Source organism: Medicago truncatula, chromosome 1 (genome assembly GCF_003473485.1).
Source record: "Medicago truncatula cultivar Jemalong A17 chromosome 1, MtrunA17r5.0-ANR, whole genome shotgun sequence".
NCBI classification, from domain to species: Eukaryota; Viridiplantae; Streptophyta; class Magnoliopsida; order Fabales; family Fabaceae; genus Medicago; species Medicago truncatula.
Window position 1 is genome coordinate 31,333,973 of NC_053042.1, and position 18,231 is coordinate 31,352,203.

The 18,231-nt window shown below is 33.7% G+C and overlaps 2 protein-coding genes, 1 non-coding gene and 1 pseudogene across 4 annotated transcripts; 2 read left to right on the forward strand and 2 right to left on the reverse strand.

The window, feature by feature from the left end:
* Positions 1 to 872: 872 nt before the first annotated feature.
* LOC25483927 (protein fluG) lies at positions 873 to 8,730 on the forward strand. Of its 2 annotated transcripts, none has more exons than XM_013612649.3 (18): positions 873 to 1,103; positions 2,846 to 3,097; positions 3,190 to 3,257; positions 3,367 to 3,482; positions 3,560 to 3,665; positions 3,835 to 3,991; positions 4,086 to 4,181; positions 4,388 to 4,436; positions 4,594 to 4,856; positions 4,964 to 5,136; positions 5,289 to 5,409; positions 5,575 to 5,627; positions 5,714 to 5,843; positions 6,346 to 6,491; positions 7,086 to 7,274; positions 7,438 to 7,670; positions 7,850 to 7,986; positions 8,512 to 8,730. In XM_013612649.3, exons 1-18 carry the CDS (start codon positions 942 to 944, stop codon positions 8,572 to 8,574), a joined length of 2,514 nt encoding a protein of 837 aa, XP_013468103.2. In that variant the 5' UTR covers positions 873 to 941; the 3' UTR covers positions 8,575 to 8,730. The 2 variants fall into 2 exon arrangements, with proteins under 2 accessions (XP_013468103.2, XP_039683381.1); XM_039827447.1 differs by having other exon boundaries at positions 902 to 1,062.
* On the reverse strand, positions 2,379 to 2,480 carry LOC112418857 (U6 spliceosomal RNA). Its single transcript, XR_003008930.1, has one exon. It is a non-coding gene; the product is annotated as a U6 spliceosomal RNA (small nuclear RNA).
* Positions 8,637 to 10,674, reverse strand: LOC25483928 (thaumatin-like protein 1b). Its single transcript, XM_013612651.3, has 2 exons — positions 10,450 to 10,674; positions 8,637 to 10,246 (listed from the first exon to the last, which is right to left on the reverse strand). The coding sequence occupies exons 1-2, from the start codon at positions 10,499 to 10,501 to the stop codon at positions 9,510 to 9,512; spliced, it is 789 nt and encodes a 262-aa protein (XP_013468105.1). The 5' UTR covers positions 10,502 to 10,674; the 3' UTR covers positions 8,637 to 9,509.
* Positions 10,675 to 12,327: 1,653 nt separating this feature from the next.
* Positions 12,328 to 16,452, forward strand: LOC112418596 (thaumatin-like protein 1b; annotated as a pseudogene).
* Positions 16,453 to 18,231: the final 1,779 nt, after the last annotated feature.

The following is an 18,231-nucleotide window of genomic DNA, read 5'->3' on the forward strand; positions in this document are numbered from 1 at the left end:
AAAAAATGAAAAAGGATTTAAACGATAAAATTTTCGATTTTGAGGGGCGGAGTCCTGTAAGAAGTTCCTTCTAGTGGAGTATTGATCCTTAATTTTTTTTTCTTATGATTTTCGAAAAAAGTTTCGGAACAATATGATTAAGTAGCCCGAAAACTGGATTTTCGTCCGGGAACAATTAACAGGCTCATAAAACTGAATGATGGAAGTTAGGAAGATTAATGTGGTCCTTATACTAGCTATCCACATTATAAACAAACTAATAATTATGAAGATATAGTTTATATTATATAATCCGAACTATTTTTCCTTTGAATAAGCGTGTTTAAAGGGTGTTTGAATTTTATAATCAGACAAAAAACAAAGAATGTGTCCTATTTTTTGAGTATTCGGAATATAAAATCCAACAACTCATTTTTTTTTATCCTAAAACATGGTAAAACTCGTTTCAGATTGTAGAATCCGAATATTTATATTGATATGCCGTAGCCCAAACACTATTTAATCACACATACAAGGCACTACATACAAGGCATATAATCTGACCTTCTGTTTCACACATACATATGAACCATAACAGTTACCAATAATATCAGTCACTATTTAATCATAATACATTAACAAGGCATAAGACTAAAATGATACTAATAAATAAAGTTAGAGGACCCACATAACACAAACCCTAACGTTTATTTGAATAAAACTAACAGAAATGACTAAATGTAGTAACGGTGAGAAATTTAGAGGAACAAAATAAATCAATTTTTATTAAATAGTTAGAGGACAAAAAATTTAATTTAGCCTATATAATATAAGTATATATATAAAAAATTTCCTTAAAAGAAAAACTGTACGTATAAAATATTCTGCCAACAACCAAGCACAAAGATAGAAAAAAAGGATTTTGTCTCTAAGCACTTCAGACAAGACAAAGGTGTGATAGAATGGATTTGAGTGAGTTAAGAAAAGCGGTGGAAGAAGTTGAACTTGTGGATGGTCATGCCCACAACATAGTTTCTCTTCAATCCAACTTGCCCTTTATTCATGCCTTTTCTGAAGCTCAAGGTGATGCTCTTGCTTCTTCACAACACTCTCTATCCTTCAAGGTTCTTTCTCTTGCACCATTTTCTCCATTTATATTGTTTTATGCTATTTCAACATAAATAAATGGACACATGCATGTTAAGGACACTGATATTTTGACACACAATTTTTAGGAGAGATAAAGAATTTCTGATGTATCATATATTAATATGTATAAAATCATAAACTAAAATAGAATGTGGTCAGAATATGTTGTTCTTGTGAAATTCTAGTATCTAGAAAAACATTTCCGGTGTGAAATTCTAGTATCTATTCAAACATTTATGATATATCTGATATGTTAATATGGTATAAAGATTACAAGTCAAGGCTTGGAAACTTTACTGTTATTTTGCTTCCAATAATACTTCTGATTTTGGCAGTGTCAGGGTCAACTTTGAAATTTTACCGTTCACTCAGTTTATGACAGCATCACACTTTGTTGTTGTTTTGGCTCTAGGACTGGGAATTCCACAATATTTCTCATGTTCTTGGTTGTCAATTTGAGATTCAAATCATGTATAATAAAAAATATTTTCTGAATAGTGATTTTTTTTTTTTTTTTTTGCTGAATCAAGAGTGTAAAGACATTAGAGAGGCTGTACGACATCCCAATTAGGTTCACATTCCTTAGAACCTCTAATCCTATGCCAAAATAGGGCCCGAGGAATGCACTTGAGGAACTTGTGTTGATGATACCGTTTCTGAATTTGTGCTATCAGAAGAAGCATGATCCTCTTGGTGATGTTCAGAATCATCATTAGCTTCAGGGTCCTCGGTATCATTACTGTTATGAGTATCATCTTCCATAACCTTCCTGCTGTCCTGCGCATCAACATCAGTAGCAGGAGAATAATTTGGTAACTGCATAGGCACTTCTTGTGACTGTTTGTTCGTATGTTGCTCATCCTCTTCATTTGCAACAAGCACTTCCTCTGATTGTTTGTTTGTGTTATGCTCTGTAGTAACATCCTTCAGTACATTTGCTGATGGCATCTCTGTATCTTGGGAGGATCACGGGGAGGCTGATCATCATGAATGGTGATGAACTGCTAGGAAGAATCCCCCTTCTTTTTGCGTTTTTCCGCTTTGGGCTTGTCGTCCATAGATTTTGGACGCAATTTATTACAGAGGGCCAGAGAATGCCCAATAGTATAGCAGTTGGAGCAAAATTCTGGTAGTCGTTCATAAACTACAGTTATGTAGAACACATATTTTTCACGCTCCACCCTCACCTCCTAAAAAATACGCTTGGAGAGATCAACATCAACCAAAATTCGTGCATAATGACCAAATAAAAATATTTGGACCATTTCTCGATTTGTGCGTGTCATCCTTGTGCAGGGGCCATGCTAATTTTTTCTGTATCAGATATTTTGAGATAGTATATCGACTTATTATTCATGTCATAAATTAATTGACATAAGAAAGGGGCTCGCTAGACAAAGTTGAAAACAAACATGGCTGACTATACTATGTTTAGGTAGTGGTTCAATAGGATAAGTCAAGGTTCATCATAGTAAATCAGGGTTCATCATAATGAATCAAGTTTCAAGATAAGATTCATGTTCATAGAAGATACACACTAGAAATTCATATTGATACAGTTCAGTTTTGTATCTGTTCGAGATATGACTGGCCTGTATCTTAAGATCTTGATAACCATGCTTATGTGTGTTTTAGTTTACAGTTCAACCTTATTTTCTGTGGAACTTCAAAATATGGAATCTTATTATGATAGTGTATTATATATGCAAATGTTCAGAGAAATCTAAGGGATTTAGCTGAGCTATATGGATGTGAGTTATCTTTGCAAGGTGTTGAAGAACACCGAAAAGTCTCTGGATTGGAATTGTCATGTTCAACATGTTTCAAAGCTGCAAGAATCTCTGCTATACTCATGGATGATGGGTTTGAATTGGACAAAATGCATGATATAGAATGGCATAAGAGTTTTGTACCTCTTGTTGGTAGAATCTTAAGAATTGAAAAAGTAGCCGAGGAAATCCTTGATCAAGTGAGATGCTTTTTTTGACATTAATTCTTTATTTTCTGACTATTGCATCTTTTTACTTGCAATTGTATTCATAATATGTGAAACCCCTGAAGGATTTGCCTGATGGATCTTGCTGGACATTGGATTCATTCACTAAAGCATTCGTCTCTAAGTTGAAATCATATCCTTCACATGTATTACTATATCTCTCTCTTTACACACACAACAAAAGCTTTTATCTTTACAAAAATATTCAACCACATACCTATGTTCCTTAGCATCAGCTTAACAGTTGCTGGTGAGATCTATGGATTAAAAAGTATAGCTGCATACCGCAGTGGCCTAGAAATCAATACAAATGTCACTAACCAAGATGCCGAGGAAGGTCTCGGACAGGTGTTACTTGGTGAGTAGAATATGCATATTGGCTTTAAAATGTTCTGTTTCAAGGTACTTTTCATACTCATTGTTCTACATTTTCAGCTCGGAAGCCTGTCCGTATTGCAAACAAGAATCTTATCGACTACATCTTCTTGCAAAGTCTGGATGTTGCTCAATCCTATGACTTGCCAATGCAGATACACACAGGGTAATGAAATGGTCTTCAATTCTCAGATACACGTTTTTACATGCGACCATTTCTATTTTCTTAAATTATTACCGGTGTCATGTTTGATGTCTGAGATAGATACCATGATTTTCCTTTTACTTGTAACACTACTTTTACCTAAATACTAAATTTCCCTTTCGGTAATTAGGTTTGGGGACAAAGATTTGGATATGCGACTCGCAAATCCTCTTCATCTCCGTTCAGTTTTCGAGGACAAGAGATACTCAAAATCTCGGATCGTTCTTTTACATGCATCCTATCCATTCTCAAGGGAAGCATCATATCTAGCATCTGTGTACCCTCAGGTAAACATTTCATAACTCAGTGACTTGTTCATTACTAGATTTGAATATGGATTACATGTTCACTGGTAGGTAATAACACAATCTTCTCATTCAGGTTTACCTTGATTTTGGTCTGGCAATTCCAAAGCTGAGTGTACATGGGATGATTTCATCATTGAAAGAGCTTTTAGAGCTGGCTCCAATAAATAAGGTGACATTATAAGTGTATCTTGCATAATAACCAAAAAAATAAATATACAAATTTAAAATTTAATCCAAATATTGAAGCCTTGTAGCAAAGTATATGTATAAATATTATTGAGATTGAACTTTTAATATAAGTTTAGTCATGTATAAGATCTAAGCTCTCCAATTTCCATACAAATTTATACTGTTAAGTGTCACATTGCATTGCAGGTGATGTTTAGTACCGATGGATGTATATTTCCAGAAACCTTCTACTTAGGTTGGTTAACATCTACCATGACACCGAAAGTGAAGATTATACTTAAGTGCCACAATCAATTTTTGTTGATTTCCACATGTCTTTAAAAATTTCTATCTTTGTTGTCATGTAAGTGTGAATATTCACTTGTTAACCATAATTAGTTCCGCTTTCGTAGGTGCAAAGAAGTCTCGCGAAGTTGTTTTCTCCGTTCTGCGTGATTCATGCCTTGATGGTGATCTCACTGTTCCCGAGGCTGTGGAAGCTGCAAAAGGCATCCTTGCAAGAAATTCAATTCATTTCTATAAGATTAATCTTGCTAACAGTGTTATTAGTTCAGATAATAATTTACAACTAAATGTGATTGATGACGATTTAGAGACTGATGTTTCATTTATTCGTATAATGTGGGTTGATAACTCGGGACAGCACAGATGTCGTGTGAGTTTCCACTATCCTGTTTCTCTCACTTCATTAGTCATTTTTTCACCTAGAGATTTTTTTATATTTATATATATGTTATGAGGTGCTGTCGAATTTTGTTTCAGGCTGTTCCTAGGAAGCGTTTCAATGATTTTGTTTCGAAGAATGGCGTTGGTTTAGCTTTTGCGACTATGGGAATGACCTCTTTTTTAGATGGACCTGCAGCTGGGTCAGGGTTAGGTGCAGTTGGAGAAACAAGATTAACACCTGATTTGTCTACTAAAAGGAGGATTCCTTGGTACACAAGTTCTCTCTTACGAGGACGTTCTGAGCTTGTTTATCTTGTTACTTAAGTTCTAACTTCAAATAATTTTATTTCTATTTTTTTTCTCTTAAGTGTGACTATCACTATTTTATTCATCGGATGAAACTCTGTTCCATACATTATAGGAGCAAGGAAGATGAAATGGTTTTAGGTGATCTAAATGTTAAACCTGGCCAAGCATGGGAGTATTGCCCAAGAGACGCCTTAAGAAGAGTTTCCAAAATTCTGAAAGATGAATTTAACTTGGTATGTTGCATAGCTTGTCTTATTTTTGATGCCATATAATGACACGGTTGTGTTTTATTTTTTTCTCTTCTTCTTCACTCAACAATTATGTTGGGTGTATTTATGTACGGTGTCAAATTTATGATATTCAAATGACACTACTCTTAACTTATAGTCTGCTTATAGGTAATGAATGCAGGTTTTGAGAATGAGTTTTTTCTCTTGAAGAGCATAACAAGGTATGGCATACAATATTATTTTGTGATTTGATTAGTGCAATTTTCTATGCCAATCAGTTATAAACATGAAGAAATAAACCATTCAGGGAGGGGAAAGAAGAATGGATACCATTTGACTCGAGTCCTTACTGTTCCTCATCAGCATTTGATGCAGCTACCCCAGTACTTCGCGAAGTTGCTTCTGCTTTACATTCCATGGGCATTCCTGTAGAACAGGTAAAAAAAGAGTTTTTAACTTGGTCAGTTATAAATGAGATATGATAATGGCTTTGTTTGATTTTCATTTGATTTAATTTTTCTACACAAAACTGTTTTCACATAAAGTAAGCAAAATTACTTTCATGATAAACTAATTACAATCTTCAAATCAGAAGTTATGATAGTTACTGTGACACTTCAGAAACATAAAGTAAGCATTGAATGTCGCCACAAACATGAATCATTTTAGGTTTTTATGCATAAACAAAGTCCCTAAAAGGAGAATGCTTAATTAGGCCTTTGCTGGCCTTTTATATGGTATTCAGAAGCTTCCTTTTATATTAATTAATTACAACTCTCTTGAGTTAGTTACAACTCCGTTAGACAGTTACTGGTTTTTATGACATACTTATCTTTTTCAATCAATTCAACATGTTCATTATGCAATCTCTTACACATGTATCCCATTGTCTGGAACATGTATTTATTTATTTTTTTCGTTTGTTGTAAAATATTGCAGTTACACGCAGAAGCTGGAAAAGGTCAATTTGAGCTGGTTTTGGGACATACCATTTGTACTAAATCTGCAGACAACTTAGTTTATACACGTGAAACTGTTCGGGCAATTGCCAGAAAACATGGCTTGCTTGCTACTTTTATTCCAAAGTAAGTGGGAATAATATGTTCCGTGTAAGTATGACATATTATATATCCGTGTGTTGTTTAGATTTCGAATATAAGATTTTGAATAAGTGTCTATGATGTGGTAAATGCATTCTATTTTATTCCGAAACTACAGAAGCAACATAATTTTATGGTGAAAAAACATGGTTGTGCAAGTAGACAGCAATACCCTAATGATATGGAACTGTTATTTTAATAGTATTTAAAGACTCGAGGGTGTTTGGATAAACAACGTAATTAAATTCTTATTGTATTATGCATATGGTATTTTAGCACAATTAGTGTTTACGTAGGTAAGCTCTATATAGGCTCTGTATAATTTTTTTGGAGAGTTTATAAAAATAAGTTGAAAACGAATTATGAACATATCACAAAGTATAAAAACATATCCATCTATGGAAAAAATACTGATGGTGTTTGTTACTTGAGGCACAAAATACATATCAGAATTGGGTGTATGGAGTCTAGCTTATAAAACTTAATCAAATTTGATGAACTTCTTTTTTTCCTTCCCTTTTATATAGCAAAAAGTAAACATTTTAAAGTGTATAACAGTGTTTTCTTGTGATATTGAAGGTACAAATTAGATGATTTGGGTTCTGGATGCCATGTTCATCTAAGTTTGTGGCAGAATGGTAAAAATGTATTTATGGCATCTGATGGATCATCAAAGTATGGAATATCAACTTTGGGAAAAGAATTTATGGCTGGAGTTCTTTATCATCTTCCTTCAATTTTGCCATTTGTTGCACCACTTCCTTCAAGGTGTCTGTTATCTATAATGATTCATTATCCTAATATCTTGGATTTTATATTTTTATATATAAAAAGCAATATGGTAAACATATCATTGATGTTATATATACTTTATATATATATGTTAATCTAGAGTTATGTTTTCTTACATCATTACTCAATTTCATTGCAGTTATGATCGGTTGCAGCCCAACACATGGAGTGGTGCATACTTGTTCTGGGGAAATGAAAATAAGGAGGCTCCACTGCGCGCTACATCGCCGCCCGGAACTCCCGGTGGTCTAACGAGTAACTTTGAGGTTAAATCATTTGATGGTTCTGCAAATCCATACTTGGGCTTAGCTGCTATAATTTCTGCTGGCATTGATGGGCTTCGTCGGCATCTTTCTCTTCCTGAACCTGTCGGTAAGATAATACAAATTATACGGTGTATAACAACATGCATAACAAATAGTGCTTGTTTTATGCTCCTTTTTCTGTTTTGCATGATGGTTATATACTATTGTTTCAGTTCATATAGTTTTCAGCAATTATAAAAAATATTAATTGGATAATAAACTTCTTATGCAATATATATGAAACAGATACAGATCCAAATCCAGAAAACCTTCAGAGATTGCCAATATCACTTTCTGAATCTTTAGAAGCTCTCCATAAGGCCGACTTTCTTGAGGAATTTATCGGTGATAAGTTGCTGACTTGCATAAAAGCAATTCGAAAGGTATGTTGACTTAGATGCTTTTAAATCTATAACCTATGAAAAGCTTTTTAGTACTTGGATAGTTTTTTGGGGCCTTTCACGCAGTAGCAAACCTCAGTCGTAGGATGAAAGATCGGACAACTCATTTTAAGTTGTATTTAAGACAACATAGTTAAGTCAGAATACGACTCATCTGATCATCATCCAACGATTATGATCGCGTGTTTCTACTGCCTGTAGAGAATCTGATTTCTTGGTTTGCTGCATAAAATCTGAATTCCTACCTAAAAAATTAGCTGATACATATGCAGTGATATAATAAATGCTTAATTATGTTGTTTATCCAAATATGGCCTTTATGTTTCTTAATAATTCTTATAAATAGCTTTAAGTACAAAGCTTCAGGGTTACTTATTCTTTAAAACCATCTAGTAAATAAGTAATTCAGAAAAAAAGTAGAAAACATCTAAAGAGTATCTGTAAATATGTGATTCTCTCAACCAAGCTACTGATTTTGATTCTTAATGTGACTTATGATGATGCCAGGCTGAAATTGATCATTACTCGGAGAACAAGGAAGCATACAAGCAGCTCATACACCGTTATTAGGCTAGCTGTCTTTTTTTTTTCTTCATGTGTAATGAGTAATGACTGGTCAGCGCATTATTTAGATTATGGAGAATTTTTCACATTAGAAATTTTCATAGCTTGCATTACACTTTTGAGTTTAATAGTTCTAATAAAATTAAGAATAATTGTATCTCATTTGGCTTGAGTTGTATCTTATTGCTGATGACATTTTCTCTTTACGGACAACTTATTGTCATCGATAATCAATAAAAAGTTCTTAATACTAACAGAAAATGCAAAGCCATCAAAATAGAGTCAACAAATTGGTCAGAGAAAAGGAATATGTGTCACATGATCCAATATTCATGAATAAAGCTAACCAAAAATATTATTGAAACCTCCATAAAAGGAAGCAATGTTTGGTAATGAACTGTGTGAAGAATTTGGATGATTTCTACTCTCTTTCCCTCTTAAAAAACTGTTTATTCTCTGCTTTTCTACATCCAGTACTTGTACTTGGATTCTATCTTACTGTTAATGCTTAGGATCTAAGAAATGGATTTTCTTTGCAGCTTACTTGTAATTTTCTATATTTCTTTGAACTGTTTTGTGGAGATGTCAATAGGGAATTCTGAAGTTATCCTCAATTTGGGAGCTAAAATTGAAACTTTTTGGTTGGAAAGGTGGTTCTATCTCCTTGCTTGTCTATGCTAATATTAATATACTACTATGCTTTATAGTAACCTTGACTCTTGGTACATAGAGGTTACTGTGCTTTCTGTCTTAGCATTAATTCTCTACGCATGGTGTGGATTAGTGGATATGACTCACAACTCACAAGGATTAGGGTGCAGTAGAGTTAAGCATTGTGTGGAATCAAAGTGGCTTTTAATAGAGATGGAGTGGAACTATGCTTCACTCAATTCAGTTACAATAGTTTTTTAAGGACGTAAAAAACTAATATTCTTGCAACATTAGTAACATTTAAAATAGTGTGAACCATCAACTGTTACGGATGGGTACAAAAGATGTTGTGATGGACAAAAGATGATTGCATAGTCAGGACCACCAGAGCAAGTGAAAGTGCTGCTCGTATTATCGTAAGCATAGCTATAGGCATCAGGACATTGGTTCTTGAAAACCATAGAGTAATTTGTAGGTGGACATGTCGCTTCGGTATTGTAACTTCCACGACAACAATATTGATCTGTATTAAAAGCCAAGCAAGCACTCTTACAAGCAACGACACTCCCATCAGAACCTTTTACTTGAAGTTCTGCGGGACACACAGCGTTGATATTTGCTGGACAACTAGCGGCTTTGCAAGGGCCATTCCCACCTTGTGGAGTTACAAAAATTGGCACGTTGAACCCGTCAACGTTGCTCACATCGTAGAAATCTTGTCCTCCATTTGATGCCATGGTAATTTCAACTAAAGTTGCTGGTGGGATTGCGCCAGCACCATTGCACCCCACTTGACCAGACCCACAATCGGCTGTGGCACAACTAAACTTTTCTTTGTTGATTGAGCATCCGGTTCTTGCCCAAAATCGACCAGACCATGAAGAAGGAAGGTTCACCGAGTACGTCACTCCTTGTCCCAACTCAAAACCTGTTGTTGATAATTGAGGGGTTTGAGCTGTAGTAAAGGTTCCTGGCCATACAGTATATCCACATCTATTCGTGAATGTCACCTTGGCTCCTCCAACCACTGCATACAAAATGAAAATATTCACGCACGTATTCAAGCACTAAGGTTATTTTGATTTGACACAAAATGACAAATGTTGCCTCAGCTGGATATTTGTTATCAGAAATAACAAAAACACCTGATTGTGTGAAAAGGAAGTAAAATTGAGCTAAATGAATTGATTAAGCTTATTGAAAATGTAGTGGAAAAGAAATGAAATATACCATAGAAGAGGAATGCAAAGCTAAGGCAGAGAGCAACACGTGTAATCGCCATATTCTTGTTATTGGTTTCTCTTTTCGGATTGCAGTTTTGTAAGTGACGAAAATTGCTCTCTGCATCTTGCCAATATATAAGCTTCCAGGGTTGAATCTTCAACGATCAATATTTGATTCAGTCAATGAAGTACGTACGATCAGTGTTTCTTTGGAACGTATGGAACAATTCTAGGAAGTTTTTATGTTGACTCCATGTGTTTCCAAAACAAAATGAGTCAGCATGGGTTGGAATTAAAGTCTCAAACCTTAATAGATATTTTGAGTGCATTTACTATTGATGAAAATTGTAGGGTCCTTCAAAAAAATTTGTTTGAGGGAAATTTCTTGTTCATACTTTACTTGCTTTTTGAGGATATTTAGAGTCTTCTTTTCTTGACAACACTATGATTAAAACAAGATAAATTATTAGATTGAAGGGTTTAATAGATAATTTGCAAAAAAAATTAAATAAACTTTTGTTCTTTCATATTTTAAAAAAATTAAGTTTTGGTCCCCCATTTTGAAAATTAGTGTTTTGTCTCCCTATTTAACTTTTATTTTCATAATTTCGGTCCCTCATATCATTTTTGGACCATATTTAACCTTAAAAAAGGGTTTTGAGTTAAGAGAGATTGATCATAGCTATTTTTCCTTGAGTAATAGGTATACCACTTTAGCTGGCATACCACCATTCTACCATCATCCAATTGGCAATTATATTAATAAAAAATATTCATAATCCATGTCAAACCAAAAAGAAAAAGGAAAACAGAAAAGAAAAAAAAGCGCTCTCTCTCTCGTTCATCCTCGCCTCCTTCTCCCATCCTTGTTTTTCGCCCCTGGCCGATGGAAGTACTCCTACCCATTTTTGTGGATTTAAGCTTGTCTTGCAGTTCCATCTCCTCCCGCATGTTTTCCGTTACCGTCGCTTTTCGTTCACTCTCTGTCACCGTTCTTAACTCAATCTCTCCATTTTTGTGGATTTGGACTTATGATTTCAAAACTATTTACAATTTTGAAAAAATAATTTCAAAAATAAATAAATTTTCCTAAAGTGCAATTTTAAAACAAATTTCAAAACACACAAATCCTAACTACAGAGCCTCAACCCACAATGCCACTATCATTTTTCACTCTCATCCAATTTAATCCCTTCTCTCTCGTCTGCATCTAGGTGAAGAAGACCAGACTCTTGTAGCTCAATAACAAGCACATGTGGATTCCAATGGCATTGCTGCCGATTACAAGGTGTGACGGCGACACTTCACGAGGCAAAGAAAGAGATCCGACGCAAGGAAAGAATAGATGAGGCACTGCGGCGACGCAAGATAATGAGGGAGAGGTGAGGCGGAGACTTCACCGTTCCCGTTCTTCCTGGGTTTTGTTTAGTTTTATTGTTTTTACACTTTTATTTTTAATTTTTATCTTATTATTATGTTTCTTTCCATGTCATTATAGAACTCAATCTAATATTTTATCTTGTGTTAACCAATGTTGTCAAGAAAAGACTCTACAATCCCCAAAAGGCAAGTAAGAAATTTCCCTCAAACAATTTCTTTTTGAAGGACCCTCAAACAATTTTCATCAATAGTAAATGCACTCAAATTATCTATTATGATTTGAGACTTTTCCAACCCATGCTGACTATTTTTGTTTTGGAAACACATGGAGTCAACATATAAATTTCCTAGAATTGTTCCTTACGTTGCAAAGAAATAATGATCATACTTTATTGACTAAACCAAATTTTGCTACCCTGGAAGCTTATATATTGGCAAGATGCAGAGAGCAATTTTCATCATCTATAAAACTGCAATCCAAAAAGAGAAACCAATAACAAGGAATATGGCGATTACCCGTATTGCTCTCTGCCTTAGCTTTGCATTCATCTTCTATGGTATATTTCATTTCCACTACATTTTCGATAAGCTTAATGAATTCCTTTAGCTCAGTTTTATTTCCTCTTCATATGGTTTAGAACAATATTTTGCCTATAAAATCTACAAAGTCCTTAAGATTATATTCGTTATCTTTTTTGTTTTGCTTTCTGAATTTCCTGTATTTCCTTGTTTTCTTTATCACATTTTCTTCATGAAGGAATCTAAATACTATCGGTTATGATAACCATTTATGTATGTAAAAGTATATTTATACATTCTTGCAAAACAACTTATATATATATATTTGGATTTTTCTTGCTTACCTTTGAAGAAATTTGCAAGAGAAATGAAAGTTAGTTTGTGGGCACCACTTGTTAATTTACTTATGTAGCTAACTGTGATTGGTTTGGATAACTAACCCAAAATTCTTCAAAAATAGTTTTAAATTAATGTTTTAATCATATGATATTACTTTTTTTTAGGGAATATGATGTTAATTTTGATTCACTCAATAATGTATTAAATGATTTTAGACGGTTCTCGTGAGCATATTTTAGTTTACAGAAACATACATTATTATATGCAGGGGTTGGGGTTTGAACCCCGGACACCTCACTCATTCACCTTCAAAAAGTAAATTTTAGTCACTAGACTATCCGACAAAAAAAAAGATTTTAGAGTTGACATCAGGTATCAAATCCTATCTATTAGTTTTTATAATCTTAATGGCTCAGATTTATTTATATTAGTATTAGCGTGTTAACTCATCTTCATGCTAAACCCACTATAACCATGCTTCTGGTTTTTACGAAAAAGTCCGACAACCATAATTTACATCCACTTAAAAATATTAAAGTGTAAATAAGCAAGCTATACATACCTAAAATTATTAAGTTGTAAGTGTTAAAAGTCCCACATTGGATAGACGATGTCCTGGCAATGTGTGTATAACTGGAGACAATCCTCACCTCACAAGCCGATTTTGTGAGGTTGTGTTAGGTCCAACCACGATTTCTAAGATGATATCAGAGCCTCTCCAAGATCTATTAGACCACCTGTTATCAGATTTCCGCTATCGGGCCACCCACCATTTATGTCCACGAATCAAGCCCAATAGTGTTGGTCGTGAGAGGGTGTGTTAAAAGTCCCACATCGCATAGGTGATGGCCTGACAATATGTTTATAAGTGGAGGCAATCCTCACCTCACAAATCGGTTTTATGAGGTTGTGTTAGGCTCAACCATGATTTCTAAGAGTAAGTTATCAACCTACATCCACTTGATTATTTACACTCATTTTTTTTTATAAATTTTATCAAATTATTTACACTCACCTCACTAATATTTACACTCACTTTCATCATTTCAAATATTGTTTCTTTATAGGAAACCATCTTAATTTAAAATTGTTCTTTTTACGAATATATTTACACTCACCTCATCTTTTTACGAATATATATATATATTTAAAATTGTTCTTTTTACACTCACATGCATGTATGTGTGTGTGTTTTTGTTTTTCAAACAATTTTGTTCTTTTTAATTAAGTTAACTAAATGAAACTTAAAAAATTACTCTTTAATTTAAAATTTGTTTGAATAGTGACAAATGGACTTTTTGGTAAAAAGCAAGTGAATGTAGGGCTTGTGCCTAAAATATTGAGCCTAAATTTTAATAGGGTTTTGTAGCCCGGCCCTTAAAAACCCGGTATCCATTAGGGCTAGCCCGTTAGCCCATATAACAAAAGAAAATCCTATAAATTATATATATTTTTCAAATAATTATTTACTTAGTTGATTATCAAAGTAAAAAACAAAAGTGAAAATTTAATGAATTAACATAAATATAAATGTAATATAAAATTATATTTATTCGTTTCGTTATTTATAGTTTTAAAGATCGAATATATAAATATCTATAACCATAGTTTTGAAAACCAGATCGAACCGGCCGGTTGAACCGGTCCGACCTGAACCGGTGGGGTGGCCGGTTCGAGTTGACAAACAGATCAGCCATACTTTCAAACCGGCATGACTCGGCCAAACCCGGTGAACCGGCGGTTTTAACAAACCGGACCGGTTTGATGCTGAAGCAAGAATTTAATTAAATGGTTTGTATTAAAAAATGGCAAAGTAGGGTGTTGAATTGGGGACACAAACTTGCATTGCTCTACCTTAGCCATCTGCGCTGTGATTGTATGTTTGTTATCTAATGCTTCTACTTAATTATATATGTTAACCAAATATTGGATCAAAATGACAATATCATCATCAACTTCTGTTACATATACTCCGATTATATTCTTTTTTTTTTGTCAAACTTGTGTGCTCAATTCTCTCTAAAAAAAGAGCTTGTTGTGCTAAAAAATAATTTGTCACTAAAATGGACATTACTATCAAATATAACTATACAATACAAAATATTTTTTTTATAAGATAGAAAAAATTAATATAAACATTTTACTTGATTACAACTATTTTTGTTAGCTTTATTCAAAAAACTATTTGTTTTAGCACATTTGTTTTTATTTTTGTCGTAGATGCAAAATGAAATATTTTCTAGTTTATTTAAATATGTACTATATCTGATAAAGAATATATGAAGTTAAATTCAAAGGCACCTATATCAAGATGTTTATATTTATATTGCTAAAAATATGCATTTATTTATGTTAAAAAAATAATTTTTTTTAAAGATCAAGGTCACTATTTGTAAAATAAAATAAAATGGAGATAACATTATGTCGGTTCAGTATAATTTAATACAATGAATTTTTTTATATAGATCGAGTCATATAACCGAGTCATTCGGTTCAATTCGATTCAGTCGTGCGGTTCAACCAATGATCCAGTGGTTCAACCATTGAACCAGTGACCCAGTACCCTTACCGAGTTGATCACCAGTCCGGTTTTTAAAACTATGTCTATAACCATAACGTATCTAATTTATTTAAAATCATTTTTCTCATCGTTTTAGTTTACGACGTTTGTACGAAAATGTTTACAATTTATTTTTGTGCTACACATTATTTAAACATATTAAAAATATTATTTATAAAAAAATTATAGCAGTATTTTATAGTCTTTTTTTAAAATAAAAAATATATAATTTTTAATACGGGCCGGGCTCGGGTAATATATTTCAAGCCCGTTTTTCAACCGGACTTTTTGGCCCGATCCGCTAAAACCCGAAGCCCGTTAGGCCCGGTCCTAAACGGGTCGGACCGTCCGTTTTGACAGCTCTAATTGTAGATACCAATTCATGTCGTGGCTTTCGGGATGCAATTTCTCGGGAGGAACAGCATTTTCCATATATAATTTGTGCGTGAATATTCAATTTTTGTCTGCAGAGGTTGGAGGAGCCAAGGTGACATTCACGAATAGATGTGTATACACTGTATGGCCAGGAACCTTATACTTAGGTTCAAATTACATTCAACTATCAACAACAGGTTTTGAGTTGGAACAAGGAGAAACGAAATCAGTGGACCTTCCTTATCCATTGGCTTATCAATTTTGGGCCCGAAACCGGATGCTCAAACAATAACGGAAATTTTAGTTGTGCCACAGGTGATTGTGGGTCTGGTCAAGTTGAGTGCAATGGTGCTGACGTAATTACACCAGCAACATTGGTTGACATTAAAGTGGCATCAAATGGAGGACAAGATTTATACAGTGTGAGCAACACTTATGGGTTCAATGTGCCAGTATCTGTAACTCCACGAGGTGGGAATGGCCCTTGCGAAGCCTCTAGTTGTCCAGCAAATATCAACTATATGTGTCCCCCCGGAACTTCAAGTAACAGGTTCTGACTTGGGTGTCATTGCTTGTAAGAGTGCTTGCATGGCTTTTAATACATATCAATATTGTTGTCGTGGAGATTACATCACCGAGGGTACATGCCTACCCACAGATTACTCCATGTTTTTTGAGAACCAATGTCCTGATGCTTATAGCTATGCTTACGATGATAATAGCAGCACTTTCACTTGCTCTGCTGGTCCTGACTATACAATCATCTTTTGTCCATCAGAACATCTTTTATACCCATCCGTAACAATTGATGGTTCACTCTTTTTTAAATGTTACTAATGTTGCAAGCGTAAGAGCTAAGTGTATGTTTGCTTTTGACTTTTTACCCCACAAGAAACGCTTCTAGTTTGACTTTTTAAAATTGCTTATATCCTCAAAAAAAATAATTCTGGTTTAAGTTACAATTCTTAGTTTTTGGGTTAACTATAATCAATTCTCCAATAACTTTTATATTTGATTATTACAATCTATTATTTTCCTTTATTGCCCTTTATCAATTCTCCTTCTTTTTGCTTTGTAATTAATTTGATGAACCAAATTTAATCAGAAAATTTAACGAACCAAATTAGCCTCGAAAAATGTTTATCAAAACTTACGAAGTTTTGGAGCTTGATACCGTGTTAGACAAAATGGGACTTTATTCCTTTCTGTAGATTAAACCACGGTGTGTCAAAATGGTCTCAAATTTTTTAAACCAAATTATTATTACTTTTTTTCTTTCTAATTTTCTTAGTTATGAATATCTACATGGAGAAGGAAAGAGAAATGGTGGGTTGCATGTACTAAGATCTGAAATGGTTGGACTGATGGAAAGCCAGATGGAAGGAAGGAGATGAGAATAGGAAAAAAATGGAGAGAAAAAAATTCAATCTAGTGTGGCTATCACATGATATGATATAGTGAATTGTTTAATCTAACAGTTTTTAATGATGGTCTACCTATATTTTGGGTAAGAAACTTTGTTGTACTCTCATCCTAGAATCTACCTAAGAATCGTACATATTCTCTAAAAAAAAAAGAATACTACATGTGAATAATATTGTATTTATTATCGACTTTTATATTTTAGAAAATATCATTTCATAAAAAAAAAATATTGTTTCTGTTATGAAATTGATCATTAGCATTGCAAGCTATTACGTACAAAGTATATAAGAATAGAGAGAAAGGAATAAAGAGATAAGATGAGAGTATACTGTATTCCTTCTCAAGTGTGTCTTTACATTATAATACGAGTCCTATTTATAAGATACAATATGAGTAAGTGAATGATCAAATTAATTAAGAACCATTAACCATCCATTCACTTATGGAAGTTATATGGAAGTTATAGCTAGGAAGGTGGGAGACTAAGGATGGACATCCACAAAGTTAATTATTCACAACACTCCCTCTTGGATGTCCATCAGGATATGTCTCATTAAAACCTTACTAAGAAAAAATCCAATGGAAAAAAATTGTGAAGGAAAAAGAGTTCAACATCATTTTGTGTCATAATTTGCCTCATTAAAAACCTTACTAGGAAAACTCGGCGGGACAAAACCATGGTGAAGGGAAAAAGAGTGCAAAATATATTTATATCTCTCCCTAAATATCGAACAATCATCTTAGAGAGGATGAAGATCATTATTTTGTATCCGTTGTTCAAAAATTATGCTTGGGGGTGACTTTGTGAAAAGGTCTGGAAGATTATCACATAAACAAATTTGTAGACTGGTTATAGCATCATTCTTCTGAAGATCACCTTCTTTCAACTGAGTAATGCACATGGTATCATATTCATAAAGAATTGTTTAATTCATTCTCCCGGAAATCATAGACCTCAACCAAACACATTCTCAACTTTCTTTATGTAATGATGAAGTTCCATTATGAGCATCACACAAATAACATGCATTTCTAATATAACAAATAATATATCATAACATGAAGAGTTAGCAGGTGAGGTTTAGTATGGGAAAGGGAATTGTTTCCCACCATGAAAAAGTAATTTTTAACCATTAGATCAAATGAAGAGCACACTCTTGTTATACTCTCTCGAACACTATATTATTTTAT

What these genes read in the sequence shown, in the direction of transcription:
- LOC25483928 (XM_013612651.3), bottom strand. Translation starts at nt 10,501, where the DNA reads ATGGCGATTACACGTGTTGCTCTCTGCCTTAGCTTTGCATTCCTCTTC. An exon ending in CTTTGCATTCCTCTTCTATG is followed by an intron (nt 10,247 to 10,449) that starts GTATATTTCATT and finishes TTTTGTATGCAG; the next exon opens with TGGTTGGAGGAGCCAAGGTG.
- LOC25483927 (XM_013612649.3), top strand. Translation starts at nt 942, where the DNA reads ATGGATTTGAGTGAGTTAAGAAAAGCGGTGGAAGAAGTTGAACTTGTG. An exon ending in TTCTCTTCCTGAACCTGTCG is followed by an intron (nt 7,671 to 7,849) that starts GTAAGATAATAC and finishes TATATGAAACAG; the next exon opens with ATACAGATCCAAATCCAGAA. An exon ending in GCATAAAAGCAATTCGAAAG is followed by an intron (nt 7,987 to 8,511) that starts GTATGTTGACTT and finishes TGATGATGCCAG; the next exon opens with GCTGAAATTGATCATTACTC.